Here is a 21,701-nt window from a genome sequence, read left to right on the forward strand (position 1 = left end):
CGTGTTTGGGCGTGTGTGGGTGTCTCTTAGACCAGGTGGCAACTGGCCTCTCAGTGTTTCCCTCATCCTCTGCAAAAGGTGTGCAGCCACACTTCCTCCAGGTGGCTGCAGGATTACCTCAAGTGGCCATGAGTGGCCTGGGTCACAGGCAGTGAGAAAGGCTAGTGGCTGCTGTGGGAAGCGTTGTGAAGGCCTCTGAATTCCTGCCCCTCACTCTGGGTGTCCAGCTTCCTCCTCGGCTGCTCCTGGCCACACCAGTGTTGCTGTTGGTTTGCTGCGGGGCCAATAGCTAGCTCCAGACCAGGAGAGGACTACACCACGATCTGAGCCTTGGGATCAGGACACTTTGCTGTGGGACTTGGTGCATGCAAGTCCTGGTTTCTCATGTGACAACTGAGCTGGTACATGGGCCTCAACACCGAGCTGCAGGAAATGCACAGGATCTTGCAGGTGCCCCTGTCAAATGGGGATGTGTATGACAGACTTGTCAAGACAGACCCGATCCAAAGTAACAATGCTTTTATTCCCATCAGTGCTGCTGTAGGGCCTGACCCTTTACAATGAACAGTAGGGAAACATAAGGGGGTGAGGCCAGAGGAGGTGCCTTTCTTATAACCCATCACCCTCCCCCACACCCTCTGCACTCTCTGCACCTGCCTTATTCATTGTAGTCCCCCTCCCCAGGGAGGAGGGGTTCAGCAGAGGCTGGCTCTCTTGAGGGCTCCCTAGGTAGGGTAGGAGGTGAAAGCAGGAGGCTGGACCCAGTACAGAGGGGTCACGGCTTGTTGTGTCCTTGGTGACTGGTCCTGGGTAGTCAGTATCCTGCTGAGGCCTCATGGGGGTCCCTGCTGGCTCCGCCTCTCCTCTAGGGCTCTGCACACCCACATGGACACCACAGTGGAGTTTCCGTCATTGAACTGCACGATGAACGGGTGACCCTGTGGGGAAGAGCAGGAGATGTGACAGCGGTCCCCAGGCCAGGGGCCTGGTGCTGAGGATGGAGCCCAATTGGCAGAGTCCTTGCCTAGCTTAATGCAAAGCCCTGGGTTGGATCCCCAGCACCATAGAAGCCAGGTGTGCTGGTGTGTGGCTGCAATCTCAGAACCTGAGAGGCAGAGGCAGGAGAATCAGGTGGTCAAGATCATTCACAGCAACTCTGAGCTACTTAAGACCTTGTTATAAAAAGACAGATAGACAACCAGATCAAACAAAAAGACAGCTGGGCATCTCAGTATGCATTCCACGGTGTGTTCTAGCCTGGACCTGATTTCTCTTTTTCAGGAACCCTACATGGTAAAGGAAGGCAGGCTAGAATTGGTGCACGGTCTCAGCAGGTCACAGTGCTTGAAGGCAGCCTGGACGACCTGCTTGATCCCGGGGGCCCACATGGTGTTAGTGGAGAACTGACCCTGCAAAGCTGCCCTCTGATCTACACAGAGGAAGCCAGGAAGCATGAGACGTTCTCTAGGAAGCTCGAAGGTGCAGCTTGTCTTAACGCCGTGCTCTGCCTGGTCCTTTCTCAGCTCAGTTTCACAACGTAGCTACTAGGCCAGGGCCTGGCCCCTGGGTGGCCAGCTTTCCGGTCCAGTTGCTGCCCAGAGAGCAAAGGATCATCTTGTCAGAGGCGGTGTCAGTCCCTGTTAGTCTCCTCCTTTGTCTCCTGCGCCCCTGCACGTGAAGCACAGTCCGCAAACGCAAACGAAGCGCACACCTCGCTCCAGGAGGAGTTGGTGGGCAGGAGGAGTGCTGAAGGGTTTAGGGCAGAGGGCTGGACTTTGGGAGGGGGGAGCTTTGTTTCCACGTGGCCCATCTCCTGGTCTAACCTACTTAAACCCACAGCCAGGCCAGGCTATATTTAGCAGGCATCCTCCCTTCTGTTCTGATACACTAAGACCAACATTCCCAATCTCAGGGTGTTGTCTGGAGCTTCCAGGGAGGGGGGCCAGAAGCGATCAAGGACAAGCCACAGGGCTGTCAGAGTCACAATAGGAACAAGAGACTGGAAAGCGTCATTCCAGTCACCAAGTAGCTTTCTTGACCAAACTTTGTAGCCTGCATGGAAAATGGGCCCTGGGGAGCTACAGTTTGTGAGCAGGGCGATGAGGGATCCCTGACGCTCACCCCAAGCCCCTGCTTCTGTGCCCTCCAGCTGCCTCTTTCCTGCTCCCCCATTTTATCTGAGCCTCTCTCGGACTCTGTCCCTGTTGTCTTACAGGGCTTTAAGCTACGTTCCAGTTTACCTGGCTGTGACTTGTGGCCCTAGGAACGTGCTAAGCATCTCAGTGCCCAGCAATAACTTCAACACATCTTCTGCCCCATGGCTGGGAGGAATGTGGTTCTGCTGTGTCCTGACCCCAGCACCTACCAGGATCCACGGAGAACCGGGTGGAGCATGAGGAAGGGAAGGAGGGCACACTACCCAGGCCTCTCCAGCCTCTTTGGGAGCTTGTATCCAATTGAGGACCCAGGGCTATGCCTAAAGCCTAGCTGGGTGCCATATTATCCCTAATGGCACTGTGGCGGGGGGTTCAGACATGAGTGTGGGACCCCAAGAAAGGGTATTGAAGTTAGGCTGGTGGGAACTGTAGGTGGCACAGGCCTGGGTGGGGTGAGACAAGAGATACTCCATTTTGGGTTCCATATGCTTTCCTGATCACACTTGCCCAGCCCCTGCCTGCTTTCACGACGGCTGCCTAGAGAGAGAACGCTCTTCCTGAACTCCTGTGCACGCTCTTTTCTGGACCTGGGAGGCGACCTTGTGCCCTTCTGAAGAACAAAGACAGAAGCTGTGCTCAGGAGGACGAGCCCCTCCCCCAAAGCCCAGGGTAACACAGAGTCACTTTCCCAGAATGCCTGGTGACTTTGGGGCCATATGCTCCATCACGGGTATCATCTGTCTGCGAACAGGCAGAGTGGAACTGTAGGAGGGGAGTGGAGGCATTCCTCCTCAGCCCAGGAAGGGCTGATGGCTGCGTGGCAGGCATCACTGCACGGGCGCCCTGTGTCTAAGGTCAGAGAGCTGAACCTTTCTTCCCACTGTCTCCGGAGTCCAACCCTTGGATTACACCACACTTTCTCTTTAGATGGGGCGGAAGGCATGGCACCTGCCTGCAGGAAAGCCTGGCCGTAGAGCAGGGGAGTGATGTCATCTGCCTGCTGATGTCAGCATCTCTGGCTCTCAGAGCTACGGGGCCCAGACATGGAGGCCAGGGCAGAGGAACCATCAGAAACAGAGGCTAGCAGCAGCCATAAACCCTGGCACTCCCTCCGAGGAGCTTGTCTGTCTTGCTCTCCCCAAAACACATTCCTGCTGTCCTTGTGGCACACACTCTGCTCGGGGTGTCCTTGCCACCTGAGCACCTGGTCCTAACTCCAGTCTGGCCACCAGCTAGGGCAGGGCAGCAGTAGCCACAGTACACTCCAACGAAGTGGCTCGTGTTAAAGCTCGTGCACCGCTGGGGTGAATCTTGAGCTCACCTGCAGAGCTCACTCTTGCCCACCAGCGACACTAGGAGGAAGAGGACAGCCAGGATCCCGAGTACACGGGTGAGGCTGGCCCTAGGCCTCTTGGTCACTCTCCAAATTAACAGAGTCCAACAAGTTGTTGGAAGCCTGCCAGACAGGACCGCCCAGTAGTTGGGGTGCCTGGAACGGGCTCTTGACTTCCCCTCATGGGGCCTGTGAGGCTCATTGGGAGTCTTTGGGCATCTTCCTGGAGGAGTCCAGCCCTCCCCCCCCCCCCCCCCCCCCCCCCCCCCCCCCCCCCCCCGCATCTCAGCGCTGAGGCCGGACTGTTAGGATCTATACGACCTCAGACGTGTGGAGCCACAGGGTGTGGGGCATGCTGACTTCTAGAGAAGTTTCATTCTGATTCTATTCAGGGATACTTTAATCTGTTTTAACAACTCAACTAATAAAAACAACGCATGCTCAGCCTTGTTCAATTCAAAGTACTACAATGAACAGCCTGCATTATGATGTTGTTCTTTTGCAGGTCTTAGGGGCAAAGGCGGTCAACTTGTTCAGTCTGGGCACCTGCTCCTGCCTTCAGATGTGCGGGCTGTGTGCTGCACTGGCTATCTGTAAACACCGGGAGCCGTGATGTCCCACTCTGACTGTACCTGAGGATAAAATCATGGGAGCACATCACCAGCGCCTAGGCACAAAGCCAGCCAGGTGACACGGTGAGGTGGGGTGGCCAAGGCTGTGCTGACTGTCTCAGGGCATCAGCTCTGAAGCCCTGAGCAGCTCCATCTGCATTCTGTGCTCGCCACAAGAGTTCCCCCTTGGCGCTACTGTCCGTGGCCAAGTCTTGCAATGAAACTTTCCTGCTACTCCTTTAAAATATTAAACATTAATTTTAGTTATGTGCATATGTGTATGTCTGTGTGTGGGTACATGAGCATCATGAGTGCAGATGCCTGTGCAGTCCAGGAGAGGGCGTCTGATGCCCTGGAAGTGGAGTTACAGGTGGCCTATGGTAGGGCCAGGTCTGGCAGCACAGACCTACAAACCCAGCTATTTGGGAGGTTGAGGCAGGAGGATCACAAGTTCACAGCTTATCTGGTTACAGAGTGAGTTCGTGGCCGGCCTGGTTAACGTAGTAAGGTTCTGTCTCAAATAGAAAAGTAGAAAGAGGGCCGAGGATACAGCTCACTGGTAGTGTTTGCCTGGCAAACACATGGTCCTAGGTTAAATAACCAGCAGCACACACGTACACACCCATGCTGCACCAACACACATGCCCGCACACACCTCTGCCTTTTATATGAGCGGGAAATGCTCTCTTCTTCCCCTCCCTCCCTCCCTCCCTCCCTCGTGTGCGTCCCTTCCTCCTTTCTTCTTGTAGCACAGCTGAAATTATCTAAAATTCAGGTTAAGAGGGCCAGTAACATCTCTTGCCCCACAAGCACGAGGGCTAATGTGTTCCCCAGAAACAATGTAAAAAGGCCAGACATAGTGGGGCCTTAAACCAGAGCAGACAGGGTGGGTGTGGGTGGGTGGGGCAGAGACAAACTTCAGGCCAGTGAGAGGCTCTGGACGGCTCCTAAGGATGACACCTGCAGGTGTTCCCTGGGCTCTACGTGCCACATCTGCACACACTGCAACATGGACACACACAGACACACACACTTACAAACACAATTCAAATTAAAGACAGGTGCAAACACTGAGTATTGTTATGCATTTAGTGCTTCTCAAGTTTTGCTAAGTTAAGCTAAAAATGTAGGTGATCACTTAGATACTAGAATTAGGATGTAACTTCTTCCTTCCTTTTTTGAGAAAGAGTTTTTCTCTGAAGTCCTGGAACTCGCTCTGTAGACCAGGTTGGCCTCAACTCAAATCTGCCTGTCTCTGCTTCCCGAGTGCTTGAATTAAAGTCGTGTGCCACCACTGTCTGGCCAGAATGTAATTTCTACACCAATGGATAGATCACGTACTCGGCAGGCAAGGCAGTTATGCCTATGTTTTGTAAATGTGACCTGTCTGTGAGGTCAGGTGTGGTTTCCCACCATGGCATCACACCTGTGCTCAAGACCTTTTGAGCTTTGGAGAATTTCTGGCTTTTGGAACATGTACTTAAAATTGAATGGCGTGGGCTGGGATCAGCGGGTAAGCATTTGCCTAGTATGTGCAAGGCCCTCCAGCATGGGCCAAACCAAACCAAGCAGGGCCCAGCCCAACTGCACTTAACATGGATGACGATGAGCAGCCAGAGGTGGAACTTGGTGGTATGGCATTCCCAGCATGCTTGAGGTCCTGGGTTACAACCCTATTATTATGACATCCCCAGCACCCCTCAAGAGACGCCAACAGCTGACTGACAATGACAGTACTTCACATAGATGTTTGTGTGATACAGCTAAAACAATACTTGGGTGCTCAATAGATTATGAAAGATTGGAAAGGAAATCCTGGGAAAGGAGATAACGATGAAGGTAACAAGGAGACAGGAAGACAGAAAGAGGGCACTGTGATAAATACCAGCTTTCCCCACAGACCAGCAAAGAAGTGAGTTTATAGAGAGGCACAAATAAATATCAGGGCTGGAAAAGGAAGCAGAACCACAAAGCTAGCTTAAGCAGAATAACAACCACAGACCATGTATAAAGGACATTATGAGCTGGGGGTGGGACTGGGGGGCTGTGCTCAACTCAGCATATAGGAGGCAGAGGTAGGAAGGGGAGAGCCACCAGCCTGGGCTACACAGACAAGCCCTGTCTCAGCACCCCTTTGCCAAATGCCATGCAGAATGATGGGAGAAAGCAAAGATGAAAGGAGAAGGAGGGTGTGTGTGTGTGTGTGTGCGCGCGCGCGAGAGAGAGAGAGACACACACACACAGAGACAGAGACACACAGAGAGACAGAAAGAGAGAGGGAGACAGACAGACAGACAGACACACACAGAGAGAGAGAGAGAGAGAGGGAGGGAGAGAGAGAGAGAGAGAGAGAGAGATTCTATGAATGTGACTGTGAGGCAGAGATGGCCATGTAAGCTGAAGATGGTGGCGATGGCAAAGATGTCCATTCACATCGATGGACACACCTTCCCCTCCTAGAGTTTGTCGTGGGTTTCCAGTCCCAGAATCACACTCTGAACTTTTCAAAGCACTCGAAATCACTGTTTAATGTCTAGAAGTGTCTGACTATGGGGCTGCTACCTGCTTAAAACCCGCCTTGCTAACAGTCTGTCTCGTTTCTTGACAGGAGAAGAGGCACACTGCACACTGACCACGAGGACTGATATGGAAGCGCACAATTTTCTCCTGTCCTTTTTCACTGCCGCACTCTGGTGCTGCAGGGCTTTGGGGGCTTCACACAGGGGCTGTGCGTGTGGGGAGCGGGCCGGAGTAGCCCCTGTGGAATACTGCAGAGAGTAACAGGCTGAGGAGTCAGCCCAGTGGTTAAGGCTTATGTCCATTTAAGACTTGGTCGGCACCATCTATTATCAAGCATCTCTTTGCATAAATGCTACATAAATTTGGAATTCTCAATTATTTCTCTTCTATATTTCTTTTGTTAATAAGGACAAAAGTGATAGAAAGGACCTGTGTCAGTGGGAGTGATGTGTGCACCTAAGGGCACTGGCCGCTCTTGCAGACGACATGAGTTTGGATCCTAGAACCCACGTCAGGTGGCTCACAACTGCCAGTACCTCCAGCGCCAATTCCTCTGGCTTTCTTGCCACTTGCACTCAGGTGTCAATACCGCCTCTCTGATATGAACATAACTACTAATAGCAAAGCTAAACCTTTAAAAAAGAACAAGAAAGGCCCAAACTCAGACCTTGCATGTAACACAAAGGACTGAGAACAATCAGTTTCTGGGCGTGGTGGTGCACACCTTGAATTACTGAACTGGGGAGGCAGAGGCAGGTGAATCTCTGAGAGTTTGAGGCCTGGTTTACATACTGAGTTCTAGACCAGCCAGGGCTACATAGTGAGACCCCATCTTGAAGAAAGAAAAGAAAACGCCCAGTTATTTTCCATTTAAAACTGTACTTCCTTTCTATAAACAAGTCTATGAAAAAAGAAGCAAACTGGTTGAAAATTCAGATCATTTTATAGCCCAGCAGCAAATACAAATCATCAACAGAATCCACCATTAGCCTTGAGCAGTGTTTCCTAAACCACAAGACAAGGAACTCGTGGCACTTAGCTATTCTGTTATTGATTCACTGTGCTTTGCAAGGTAAGGCTGAAGGAAATTAAATGTATAGAAGCCCAGCATGTGCTCCCCGTGGCTGTGAGCGGCGACCTGTGTGTTCTGAGGTGGTGTGGCTGGTCATGTGCCGGATGAAGACTGAGGGGCACACTCTGTCCGGCTACGAGGGCTGCTTTCAGTGTGCCTGCCTCACTGTTAAGGAAGGCAGAGGGGCGACTCAGTCATCAGCACCGAGCTTTGTTCTTCCAGGAGGACCTGGATGCAGCCAAGCTCCCTGGGAAGGTGCCTGGGTTCCAGAGCCCTGGGACGTTTTCTGTCATATTCGTTCTCTTTGCTCCTCTCATTTTAGAGGGTCTCATGTAGCCCAGGGGCCCCTCTATACTTACTACATGCCAAGGGCACCCCTGGACTTCTGATCCAGTCTCTCTTTCCCTTGTGCTGGGATGACAGACATATGCCACTGTGCTCAGTTTTATTTATGCTGGGGATGGCCTTCAGGGCTCACTCATGCTGGGCAGGCATTCTGCCCACTGAGCTACAGCCCCACCCTCTTTAGCACAGGGCTATTTAGTGCCCTCAGAAAATAACAAAGCCTCAGCAACTTGCCATCCACACTCATTACTCAAGAGCAAAGGGTCAGACTGCTTCTCACAATCTACGTAAAATATTTTGCTTTTTATTTAGTGAGTCAGCTTGCTTCCAGATCTGCAGATGCTGTGCAGTCTATGGCCGCTATGATTTAACATCCCACCTTAGTCTGCGGATCTGGAAGTTAAACTAAAATTTGAACACTTGATTTTGATCTAGTCCCTCAAGGCTTCACTCAAGCCAATTGTCCTGGCTTGAATACTTGCTTTTATTTTTGGTGTGTGTGTGTGTGTGTGTGTGTGTGTGTGTGCGCATGCGTGCACACCCAGAGTCCAGAAGTCGAGTTCTACTGCTCATCTTATTTTTGGGACAGGGTCTCTCACTGCAGCGGAGCTAAAGCTGACAGTGAGCCCCAGGGATCCGGTTACCTCTGCTTCCCCAGTGTGGGATTACTGATGCACAGGCCATGATGCCCAGCTTTTGTTTGGTAGGGGTGGGAAGGGGTTCAATACAGGGTTTCTCTGTGTAGCCCTGGCCATCCTGGAACTCACTCTGTTGCCTGGCTGATCCTCCCGCCTCTGCCTCCCGAGTGCTGGGACAGCTTTTGTGTGGGTGCTGGAATCTGAACCCAGGTCTTCGGGCTCGTGCCCCAGCACTTTCTCCACAGACCCTGAAGGCTTCACTCTAACCAGTGCAGCCTCTCCCATTTCAATTGCAAACACAGCAGAAGTGGTCAAGTACAAAAGGCCGAAGGAAGGGTAGTTCAGAAGGAAGCGCGGGGCCAGAACCAAGAGGCAGCACCTATTAGCAAAACTGCACAGTGAGGATGAAACTGAAACTCGGCTCTGGGGTCAACCACCCATGGACACACGGCCCTGCACACTGTAACAGAGAACCCCTGCAAGCTCATGCCAAGGACCTACGCAAAGGAATGAAAGAATAAAAAACATAAGACCAGAAATGCGGATATGTGGAATTTTTAAAAACAAAGGAGTATGTGATACATTTAAAAATCTTTTAAAAAAGATTTTACTTCTATTTTACGAGCACTGGCATCTCACCTGCATGCATTTCTGTGTGAGGGCACAGGACCCCCTGGAACTCGGGTTATACAGACAGCTGTGGGCTGCCATGTGGGTGCTGGGAGCTGAACCTGGGTCCTCTGGAAGAGCAGTCAGTGCTTTTAACTGCTAATTCATCTCTCTGATCCCTACATTTAAAATCTTAAAAATGTAATCTTTCTGCAGGATTTGCTTTAGTTAGCTGAGTAGCTCCCTGGGATGGAATAGCTCATTCACTAGCCATGCTGAAGTAAAGACACCCTGAGTGCTGGAACACCAATATTAAACACAGTAAAAGATAACACTCTGCCCATGGCCTTTCTGGAACACTCTCTAGGAAGCAATGTGTGATGTCACAGGGGCAGAGCGATCTGACATCCTATAAATTCAGTAAAGACATATGGGACAAGTTGCTCTTGGTTTCCTCTGTAGTTTGGTTACCTCTAAGATTTATGTTCATGGTAGAGGGGAAGAGAAAGAAACATCTTCTGGAGTAGATCTATAACCTCATCTTGTTTTTTAATAACATTAGGGATGGAGCCCTATGACATAATCCTGGAACAACTGCAGAGGAGCTCAGAAACTCAGTGGGAAGTTTTATATTTTGGCTTCGGAGCATTATGTGGAGGCAGGGTCAGGTAGAGTGGGCCAGGGAAAGGAGCCAGGGAGCTTCAGAGAGTGAGTGTCAGCTGGTTTAATTTTCTGTGTCAACTCTGAAAATTAGATAAACAATGACAAACCAGGCTTTTTAAATGAACTTGTCACTTCTGGTTTTCTTGATACACGGTAGCATTTTTCAAGTCCTTGTAGCCTCAAAGACAGATTTAACCCCTGAGAGGGTTACCAAAGTGTTTGAAAGGCCTCACATTTGAAAACAAAGGCTTTCCAACTTCATACCCCTTAAAAGAAAACCAATTTCTCCTTGAAATCTAGATACCCTCTCACCACACTAAGGAGACTCTACCAGTAGGTGCCGGAGGGTGTGGGAGGGCGGAGAAGGCCTTGTGGGAGGGTGTGGAGGGCCTTAGCTCCCTCCTCCTCTTCCCGTCCTTGGTCCTTGTCCTCTTGGCTCTCCAGACCAAGTCAGCTCTTTAGTATAATCCCTCTGCTCTTACCCTCCTTTCCCAGTGTTCTAGAACACAGGCGTGTGCACAGGTCCCTACCTCCTCTCCCCACACAGGAGCACAGACACTGTCTCATGGTTTCTCTGCCTCTGCCTCCTGAGTGCTGGGATTAAAGGCATGCACCACCACCACCCCACCACCCAGTCACAAATTTTTATTACAGTTATTTACTTACTTGTTCACTTACTTTGTGTGTGAGCATGTGTGTACCCATGCTACATCATGTCTGTGGGTATCAGAGGTCAACTTGCAAGAGTCAGTTTTCTCTACCATGTGTATCCCAGAGACTGAACTTAGGACATTAGGCTTGGTGTTAAATGCTTTTACTCACCGACTCAACTCGCCAGTCCCAGATTAGTGGGCCTCTCTGCCTACATTGCCTTTGCTCTAGAGGCAGCTCTTTCATGACATGGCCTAAGCACGCTTTGCAGAGACTGTTTACGGGCAGTGGCACCTGGGCAGGTGATCCTTCCGCAGAATGTCGTCAAGTCCATTCTCACAGTTCCCCGGGAAGACACTAAGGGCACCACTGCTCCTCGGCTCCATTTGTTTGTAAGAAAACTAGGCTCAGGCAAGTTAATTGGTTTGGCCAAGGTGTGCGAGGGATTGGAAGTGGAGGGGCTCCTAACCTGTGCCTTTTGTTTTAACACAGTAAATGTAGCAGCAGCACATGGCTCAAAACAGGCCAAGGGCCCTGGCCAAGGCTCCATCAGCAAGTTGTATCAGCAAGACCTGGCTCAACACTTGAAAGGCAGAGGAAGAATGAGTTTCAGGCAAGTCTGGGATACATAAGGAGCTCCTGAGTTACATAGATAAAAACGGACAAAGAAAAAATTAATGAATGATGGGAATGAATGAATGCTAACTTCTTTTATAGGCAGAGCTCCTACACTTTGAGGTGGTGATGCTTCAAGCTCAAATCTCATTGGCTGGTGCCTATCCTCAGTTTCTTGGTTCCCTACCACTCTTGCTTGACACCCTACAACCTGTAGAAAGAACTCCCCCCGCCCCCCACACACACCAAAGTTGCAGATGGCTTGTCTGCCCTAGAGACACTGTTAATGTAGGTGCAATCTGGTCCCCCTGCCTCTGCCTCATCCTTGATTCCGAGACTGTTCTGGTCACTGGGGGGAGAGCTCCTCCTCTAAAGAGCCCACACTTTCAAATCATTTCTGATGGCAGCCGATGATCTGGAGAGGGCTCCAGAGTATGTACCCATTGAAGGGGTGTTGCCCCGGCCTCCCACTGTCTAAAGCTGTATCCGGGCTGTGCGAGGAAGCAGGGAACAAGCCAGCTGTGGGTCCCAGGCCTGTTTTGTTCTGTGAACACTGTCTCCTATAAAATATAGGAACAGCACCACACACATGTCACAAGGAGATGGTGGGAAAGTCAGTGCAAGCTGTCCCAGGCCAAGCCTGTGGTCATGACATCAAGAGGCCTCAGTTCTGAAGCGCCTATCACAGTCTTCTTCAAGGAGACTCACTACACCCAACACCCATGCAAAGTGTGGTAGACACCAGGCCAGTTTTTGATATGACTTGCTGACCTTACAGAGGTGCACAGGTAAGGGGGTCTGAGACTCTGTTTTCTAGGTACGAAGGCCCTCATCTCTTGGAGGCGCAGCCTTGTCCCTGGAGTAACAGCCTTAAAGAACCAACTTGTTCTCCATGTGAAACAAGGCCAAGCTGACTTCTCCTGGGCTCAGCCGCCCATGTGAGAAAAGCACAGAATAGAAACAAGGAATCCAACTGTTGCACTCCACAACAGCCTACAGACAAGACGGCAGCGCCCTCAGACAGCATTTCAAATACAGTTTATTAGTGTGTGATATGAAAAGGGTATTTTTATTGCATGATATAATGCAATGGGACCTTGGGCGCTCTGTGGAAAGACCTCACACTCAGAAGTGTAATGAACCCATAGTCCCAAAAACATTATACTGTACATTAACCTATCATTAATGGCACATTAGGGCTAGGGGCATTGCACGCTTGCTGGTCAGGGCTCCATCAGGACAGTGTTGAGAAAACCACACAGTCTTCCCAGGCCTAAAACAAATAGAGAAAATAAATATTCCTGATGTCTACAGCAGCTTTAAAGCAAGTTCAGTCCCAGCTCTGCCTTGCAATTTCAAAGCCTGCTTTTTGAAAAAAGGAAGTTAGACACTGAACAAAGAAAATGGTTGTGTTGCTGTGTACCCCAGCTAGTAGTGTACCCCAGCTAGTGGCTACACAGCCTCAGTGCTGACTCAGCAAGGGCCAGAGAGAGAACACCTCTGCTAGTGTGAAAACTGCCTGAAGAGGGGACACAGACCTTACAGGGTGGGAAGGGACCTTGGCAGCCATGGGTCCATTCTCTCATTTTCCAGTCCGGGAAATCAGGCTCAGAAGTGTGAAAAGTGGTAGCAGAGCCAAGTAGAGAAACGGCAAATGATGTAAAAACAAAACAAACAAACAAACAACAAAAACAACTGGCCAACAAACATGGGAAAAAACCTGTTCAATCTCAAACTTAATCAAAGAAATGCCAATCAAACAACAAATAGACAATTTGCCACTGGTCAGATGGCTGTAATTTATATCAGACGAGGTAAGGAAACTTACTTTACATACCCAGCTTTAAAATGTATATAAACTAATTGTCTTAAAATTAAATGTATGTATGTATGTATGTATGTATATGGGCATATGCCATGGCATGGGTGAGGAGCTCAGAGGAAAGCCTGCTGGAGTTGGTTTTCTCCTTATCCCATGTGGGTCCCAGGAAGTCTGGTTTGGCACCAATCACCTTTACCCAGTCTGAGAGGCATGGTCTTAATAGTAAAAATACAGTAACAGTTAACATGTTCTAGGACAGTTTTGGTTAGATAAACAGCACAGCCACATCATGGAAAGCCAAGTATTCACTATGAGTGAGGATACTGAAGAAAAAAAGAGTGAGAACGTCTACAGGATGTAGGAGGATCCAGAAGACATGAACTACCAAAGAGAAAGGGAAGAAGGACAAGAATCCGAGGCTGAGGACAGATGCTGGAGGTCAGCTTTGGGGATGGGCTGGGCCCCAGAAGGAGGGCGGAGCCTGGCTTCCTGTTGTACAGGGTGAGGGATTAACAATTTACAATCTAGTTCTGGAGTCTTACTTGGGAACCCAGCCCTTCCCATCTCCCGTGCACTTTCTCTTTCTGCTGCTCCTTGATTGTTCTTTCACCAAAGGTCAACAGTGAGTTGGTCACAAGGATCCTTTCCAGCAAGGTGGAAACTCAGTCTCCACAGGACATTACACCTCCTTCTAGATGGCCCTCTACTGACCTCCCTTCAACACTGAGTTCCTTCTAGGTGGCCCTCCTATTGACCTCCCTTCAACAGAGACCCATCATTTATAGCCTAAAGGGATTCTTCCCGACTCACGGCTGCTTCCCAGGCACTTCCAGAATCACCCAGCAGTGACGGAAGATGGAGGACAGGGAAGCTGGGCAAGGCTAGGACTCTGACTTTGGCTGAAGTGCAATCAGATTTCTTTCTGGACCTAACGACCAAAGAATACACACTGTTTGTATAAACAGTGTTTAGGACAGCACAGTGTTAGGCAGGAAAGTCTAGCAGCCCCTGATGTGCTGAGAGCTAAGTGGTCTCCTCATCTCTCCATCCTTCCATCTTCTTGATATATCTGGTGAGAGACTTGGTGGCAGCAAGCTAAAATGCTGGATTTTGTTTGTCCTAGGGTCTGCCAGCACACACGGTAATTAAAATGTTGATTAGTAAACAGTTTCAACATATGACAGACAATGTGGCTAAAGCCTACAGTTAGGTCAATAAGTGATTTAGACTTGCCATTTAAAAAAAATCTCATTTAAATTTTGCATACATTAATCACTACCACACTTCAAGGTTCTGATATCCACCTGACTACAATATTAAAATAAAACTTGCTGCCCCAGGGAAATCCTACTTATTCTTAATTGTTTCCAGGCTTTGATGGGCTTTTAATCTAAGATTAATTTATGCAATTTTAAATAACTCTTCTTATGATTAATAAGCTTGAAAATTAAAAGGAGTCTAAAGCAATTATAATGAGCATTTGGTCATAACCTCATTAGATGAAGGAGTGAAGGGTACAGCTTTGGAATTCTTACAAGACTACAATTTAAGGTTACTTTTAGAGAAGTCAAACACGGCCCCTGCAATTGCAAAGGCAGGTTAGCAGGGGTCAGTGTTAAAATGATGGCCAGCGAGATTAGCATAGTAATGATGTTCCCTGACAGAAGGAAAGGACACCGAGAAAAGCAGAGACAAATGGCATGCCGCCAAAAGGCTACAGGCTTGGAGCTGCATTTCTGGTCCTCCTGGTTAGAGACTTTCGAGGGATTTGGAAAGAGGCAGAAGGTCAGGATGGATTTTGCTCGATGATCAGTTTTAGGCTCCTCCACTCCAGCCAGCAAAACCCTCCTGCTGGCTGCCAAGTGGCTGTCTGTCCAGCCACTCCTCTGCTGATGATCAGCAGGGCATCTTGCTTACGTTCACTCTGGAAGGGTCCTCCCAGGTGGGCTTGGTCTATCTTTCACACTACAGCATATAGAGTGTAATTGAACACTCCGCTTCCCACATGTCCAAGGTCATCTGTACTTTGGCCAAGGTGGGCTCCTTGCTGCCCTGTTACCTCTGGACTCAGCCTGCTCCGTTTTCTCTTCATGAAATGTCTTCCCTCAACCCTTTAGCAGCAATGGTGACGACAATGACAAGTGGCCACTATTTATCGAGCACTTACTGTATGTCTGGCTATGCTAAGTAAGGAACATATCTTTTTTTTTTTTTTTAATTTTAATCTCACCCAAAAGTGACACTTTGGGCTAGGGAGCCTGCACAGTTGGCAAAGTGCTTGCTGCACACGAGGATGTGCATTCCATCCCCAGAATTCCCGGGTGTGGAGCGCATGCTTGTAATCCCAACGCTGAGGAAGCAGGAGGCAGGCAGCAGGCAGAGAGATCCCTGAGGTGTTAAGCCCCAGGCTAGTGAGATACCCTGTCTCATAAAAAAACAAATAACAAAAAATCCAAGTGCTTTGGTTAGAGTTTCTATGGCAGCGATAAAGCACCATGACCAAAGCAAGCTGGCAAGGGTAGGGTTATCTGGTTTACTCTTCTACATCCCTGTCAATCACTGAAGGAAGTCAGAACAGAAACTCACACGGGGCAGGAACCTGGAGGCAGGAGCTGATGCAGAGACCATTGAGGGGAGCTGCTTACTGACTTGCTCTCATGATTTGGTCAGCCTGCTTTCTTATAGAACCCAGGACCACCAACCCAGATGTGGCCCCATCCACAATGGGCCAGACCCTCCCACGTCAACCACTAATTAAGAAAATGCCCCAGTGGCTTGTGTACAGTCGGATCTTATGAAGGAATTTTCTCAACTAAAGTTGCCTCCTCTCTGATGACCCTAGCTTGTGTCTAACATGGACACCAAGGTTGACAGCTCCTCAGAAATGAAACCTGGGATTGAAATCTGGTCTCCACATGTACAATCATACACACACATATGCACACACACACACACACTAAGTCATGCTTTGTGGACTCAGGCAGGCAGGGAAGGAGGGTAGAGGTGTAGGGGTGGGGGGAGCTGCACTCTGCTGCTCCACCACATTCTAATTTCTGAACTTAGGTTGACTTTTCTATCTGAGAGGCTGAGATGGAGCTGCACATTCTCCCTGCCCACTGTGCCTCCTCAGCCCACCACCCTGACATCATACTCAAGAAGGGAGTGCTCAGCTTGTCTTGTTTCTCCGAATGTCACCAATGGTGTGCCTTGGCTGATCCTAAGGACACTGACAGTTCTGATGTTCTTTCTGCAACTGGACACACACCTCACTGCTTCTCTTGGTGATTTCCTCCAACCACAGGCTCATTACAGCCCAGTGCTGATAGGAACAGACACAAAAGAGTCAGGATTCCCATCAGTGGGAGGCAACAGCACACCAGTCCCTGCCAGAGAGACCACCAAACCAGCAGATGTTGACTGCAAATGTCCCATATATCTGTGCTTGTTCCAAGTCCAAGAAGCTCCCAACTGGAGATGCCCAGGTATCTTAGATGAGAAAATCAGAATCCAACGAGGCTGTATGAGTCAGGCCTACACATGCCAAGCAATTGACAGTTTACAAACATCCTTTAATAAACGTATGCTGGAAGTTCACAGCAAAATGTGACCCTGTGACATGGGCATTACCATTTCAATAGAAATTTATTATTATTGGTATTATTACTATTTTCACGACAGTTTTGCATGTAGCTCAGGCTAGCCACAACTTGCTATATAGCCTTGGGTAACTTTGACCTTCTTGATCCTCCTATCTCCATTGCCTGAGTGCTGGGATCAAAACCTAGGGCCTTGTACTTGCTGGACAGGCACTGTGCCAACTGAGTTACATGCCAGTCCCACCTCTCTGGTTTTACAGGTAAAGGCACGGGCTAACTAAACAGATGGGGCTTCCCCACTTTCCTAGGGTAGTGCCTGTACCGGAAACCCTGATTTGGATGTCTAAACCAGGCTGCTTGTCTCACGAACAAGAGGGAGGCCACACAGATGTAACCCCACCCACTCTTTCGTTCACAAGCCTCTCAAAGCTCTTGCCACAGTTTGGCATCTACAGGGTCTCGCTCACTATGTCACTGAGGGTGACCTATGCTCTGGATCCTCTCTGTCTCTATTTAAAGTGGTGGGATTACAGATGTGTGCCACCACGCCCCACTCTCCAGAGGTTTCCTTGTTTGTTGTGTTTGTTAACCGTTTCTTTAACAGAGACTACTGAAGACCCTCCGGCGCCTTTGCTGGGACAGCTGCAGGGGATGCAATGGCTGAACTCAGCACGGCATTGCCCCCTGCCTTCTCTTACACCCGTGCAGCTCAAGTGGCTGGCTTGGAGCTGTTTGCCCCCATGCTTCGGGAGACAAGACTAGAAGCCACATTCCAACGAAAGCTAACGTGTGGCTTCTTCCACTGAGAAGTTTTGACACAAGAAAATGTCAGCTGCTTCAAGCAACGCTCCTAGGCTTGACTCCTTTGCGTGGTGGCTTGATGGAGGAAGGTCATTGGTAATAAACAAACTGCCTTGGCCCATTTTGATAGGCCATCCCTTAGGTGGGTGGAGTAGGCAGAACAGAATGCTGGGAGGAAGAGGAAGTGAGCTCAGACTGGAACTTAGCGCACCTTGGGGTGCTACACACATTATTAGAAATGGGCTAGTCTAGGTGCGAGAGTTAGCAGAGAAGAGGCTAGATATAATGGGCCAAGCAGTGTTTAAAAGAATACAGTGTCCGTGTAATTATTTCGGGGCATAAACTAGCAGGCGGCCGGGGTGCTGGGGACGCAGCCCCGCCGCTCCTATTACTACAGTGGCTGGGCTCAGGAAGTGAAGACACCACACTGTCTACCGCCTACACTCAGGGCACTTTAATCTATATCTGCACATAGTACCTGCTCAGTAAAGGTAGCTGAGTTGTGGAAGCCTCTCCCCGGGGGAACCAGGTGTCCGGAAGCTAATTATTTCCATAACGGTAACTGGGATCAGGAGTAGGAAGGTTGTGACCAGAGAACTAGCAGGGTGAACTCTGCTCTCAGGTTTTTCTTTTCTTTCTTTTTTTTTTTTTGGCACAGATTGCCAAAACCAACGAACAATAAAACCTTCAGGTGCTCTTGGCATCCCTTTAGATAACCACTTAGCAGACCTGGTTCAAGCAGCTGGTTATTCAGTCTCTCTCCCTCTGCTGCACTGTCTGTACTATGGTTCTGGTTCAAGCAGGACTCGGCTGTGGCTGCGCATGCGCACACCCGCTTGTGGGCTCCCTCAGCATCCTGTGGACATGGAACGGTACAGGACCATGGCAGTGATCTGGGCAAAGAGACCAGAGGCTGCGCAGGCACCGTTTTTTTTTATCATCTTATACATTTCTTTGTAGAATATTTATACTTCACTTGGCTGAAACCCTTAAAACCGCGGTAACACTCCGCTGCCTACTACGAGGAGACACAGCTCTGAGGTAGGACACAGCTGGGTCCTGTGCTCCTCCCTGTGAGGGACTCCAGGCGAGTGGTGAACCTCTCTGAGGCTGCTTTATGCATCACCACCGTGGAAGTAGGAGTAAGCCTTGTATCCACATGAAGGTAAGAATGAGGTAACAATGTTAGAGAACTCTCTCTCCCCTTCCTAAAAGATGTCATTGGCTTGGAATGACTTCTCTTTCAGATCTTGTTGTTATAAGCTGGGGTCTCTGTGTCACCGTGGCTATCTCAGACTCGTGGGCTCAAGGGAGCCTTCCACCTTGGCCTCTTAAACAGCCGTGGCTGCAAACTATGCAAATAAATACACACTTATTTCCTAGGCCGCCACACACACATTCTATCAGAATGCATCACAGTCACAAAGTTCTGTGTAATCATGACGTCATGTCTGCCAAGCTGCTCCTGAGAAAATAGGCTAAGGTAGCACCTCTGGCCAGTGTGGATATCGGAGCGTGGGACTTTCCTTAGGAGCCAAGCTGTGTTACATGGGTGCGTAGGTAGTGATGGACGCATGAAATACCCGCCCTGTCCTGTGGGGCCTGGTCACCTGCCATTCCACTCACCAAGCCTCCCCAGATACCCAGGGCCAAGGGAAACCCTTCTCGGAACTTATTTTACCCACCAATAAATTCCTAGTACTTCAATTTGGTAGCCATTTGCTGAGTGTTGGTCTCAGGCTGGGCTAAAGATCTGAGCAGGGTGATAAATGGGACTTCTCTGTGCTCTAGGAACTGTGATCTGGTCCATGACTATCACCAGCTACAGTGGGAAGGTAACATGCTAGAGAAAGCCACCTTCTTCTCTGCAGCAGCCTGGAAGGCAGCAGAGGCTGAATGTGGGTGGCTGAGTGAGAAGCCACCATGTGACTGGGGAGTGGGCTGTGGCAGAGCACAGGGCAATGCTCCAGACACTCAGAGACTTCCAGAACCAGGCAGCTGAGGCAAGGGACAGTGTGTGTGTGTGTGTGTGTGTATATGTGGGCATGTGCATGCACGCGCATGTGTATATGTGTGTATGCGTGTGCACGCCTGTGTGTATGTGTGCATGCGTGTGTGTATGTGTATGTGTGCATGCGTGTATGTGCCTGCCCCTGTCAATTCCATCATGAGCAGCTGATTTATCCTCATCTCTCTTGTGAGGCTGCAGGCTAACTAGAGTCGGGATCCAGGGACCACAAGGTGCCCCCTTCCCGTAGCTGGGTGGGATACTCTGCATTGAGCTGGGGCTCAGGACACAAGCTTCGTGAGTGCTCAATGAAATTCTCCACAACACAGAAAGCTTCTGAACCAGCCTGTACCCTGAGTGCAGGAGGCTATAATCTCGCTGGTCCCGAAAGTCTGCCATGCTTGCCTCTGGGTGTTTAACCCACTTTTCAGGAGCCCAGCCCAGGCTCTGCAGACCTCCTGCCAGGGGGTGAGACCTGCTCTGGAGAAGGACCTTTTCAGCATCTGCCAGTTTCTAGGCTTGCCAGTCTGCCTCCCGAAAGCTAGAGGGAGATCATTCCAGAGGCAAGGCTGTGGCTTAAAAAAAAAAAAATTCATGTTTAATTTAAAAATTAGAAGCTGGAGCAGGCTGTGAGCACAGGGGTTGATTGAAACAAAATTTAAATTCCTGTCAAGCCCATTTAAACACGGGGGCCCTTCATAGACAATTAGCTGCTCCCTGTGAATGCTGGATAAACTCGGGCCTGGTCACTGTGAGAAGAGAAGCGCCCACTGTGAGGCACTGGAAAAAAATTAACTAAGATCAGGCGGTATGAAATATTTAGCCTTCCAGTATATCACAGGGGTCTGCAAGTGTAAACAAGACAAAAATCGATTCCTTGGTGCCCTCCAATCAATCCCCAAAATGGCGAGGGCATCTGCTTTGGCTAAATTTTGTTTACATCGGCAGATTTGCCTTAATTGCAGTTGTTTATCTCTCGTGGTCCCCGGGGCCCTAATCTCCCGATTACTAATACTTAACACTCATTTCACATCTAAAGCTACTTCTAATCCTCAACAGGTTTGGGGGGCTCTTAAAATTATTGAAGGCACAGAGGCGGGAGGCGCAGCCTCTTTGTGAAAGGCCCATTTCCTATCTACTACCAGCTGGGCCCAATCGTCACCAGGGAGCGGGACGACAAAGGTGCTAAAAGGCAGCTCCACAATGACTGCCGCTCCGCCGGGGATTGAGCCGATGAAAAGGAGCTTTGATGGGAAATCTGAACAAGAGGCTAAAGCAGTCCAGCCAAATAAAGTTACTGTCATAATCAAATGCTGTCAATCACCATGAAAATCCAATTAAAAAATGTCTCAGCACAGCCCTCTTAAGTAGAAAAATGTACCCTATTTATACAAATTTTTGTCAACTCCATACCGATCCCGCAATTAGAAAGTCCGGCTATTAATTGAATCCCCCTCCCCCGCAACTTTCGACAGAGATGCAGGTCGCGCTGAAGCCTTCTGAGGGAGCCAAGACAAACACAGGCTATTGGTGTACAATTAAGAGTTAATCGGGTTACATTTTAAAATTCCATTTTTATTTGTGCCAGGGGAACCTTTGCTCGAATAAATGAGGGGTTCCTTTTCTCCCACTTCAGACTCAGTGGCCGTTTCTACGGAGCGAGCCGAGGAGCGCGGAAGCAGGGCGCAAGGAAGAAACTAGTCCACGCTCCGGCAAATGTCTCTCGGTAGACCAGGGCCTGATGTTTAATTCGAATCTTGAAAATTAAATAGAGGACGGAAGGCCCAAATGTCTGCCGCTGCCTTTCTGTGGTCTCTAAATGGCCATGCGAACCTCAAATTACCTTGCAGACAGGTTTAGCACCCCCCATAACTGTATCTGAAGCCGTAAGACTCCCAGTCCCCAAAGGTCCCGCTCAAAACGGCTACAAATTAAAAAGCAAACAACCCATTACACAAATCCAGCTGGCTACAACTGTAAACAGGAGGCTTCTCATATTCCCCCCCCCCCCGCCCCCGCCTCTGACATTCCTGGTTAGACGCATTAATAATTGATAAGAATCGCATCTATTTATCAGCGTGTTCTCACAGGGAAAACAACTTTGCTAGCTTCAACAGCAACTGCCAAGTCCCGGGACTGGCTTTTGGATCCTTTATGTACCTTCAACAGCTAACCATTTCTGGGCTTCTGCAACCTGACCGCTATTCCCGTGAGCACTGGGGCACGAGGGTGGTGTGCAGCCGGTGTGCTGACAGGGGAGA

The 21,701-nt window shown here is 49.6% G+C and overlaps 1 protein-coding gene across 7 annotated transcripts in view; it reads right to left on the bottom strand.

Moving 5' to 3' along the window:
* Positions 1-504: 504 nt before the first annotated feature.
* The window catches only part of Map2k5 (mitogen-activated protein kinase kinase 5), a 226,115-nt gene continuing 204,918 nt past the window's right edge, over positions 505-21,701 (bottom strand). For all 7 annotated transcript variants that reach the window (XM_050151791.1, XM_050151789.1, XM_050151790.1 and 4 more), the window contains one exon: positions 505-938. In XM_050151791.1, the coding sequence (XP_050007748.1) occupies positions 834-938 (105 nt within the window). In that variant the 3' untranslated portion in view covers positions 505-833. The remainder of the gene's footprint in view (positions 939-21,701) is intronic.

This window comes from Alexandromys fortis, unplaced genomic scaffold (assembly GCF_014885135.2).
Source record: "Alexandromys fortis isolate MF-2015 unplaced genomic scaffold, M_Fortis_MF-2015_v1.1 scaffold_70, whole genome shotgun sequence".
Taxonomy (NCBI): domain Eukaryota; kingdom Metazoa; phylum Chordata; class Mammalia; order Rodentia; family Cricetidae; genus Alexandromys; species Alexandromys fortis.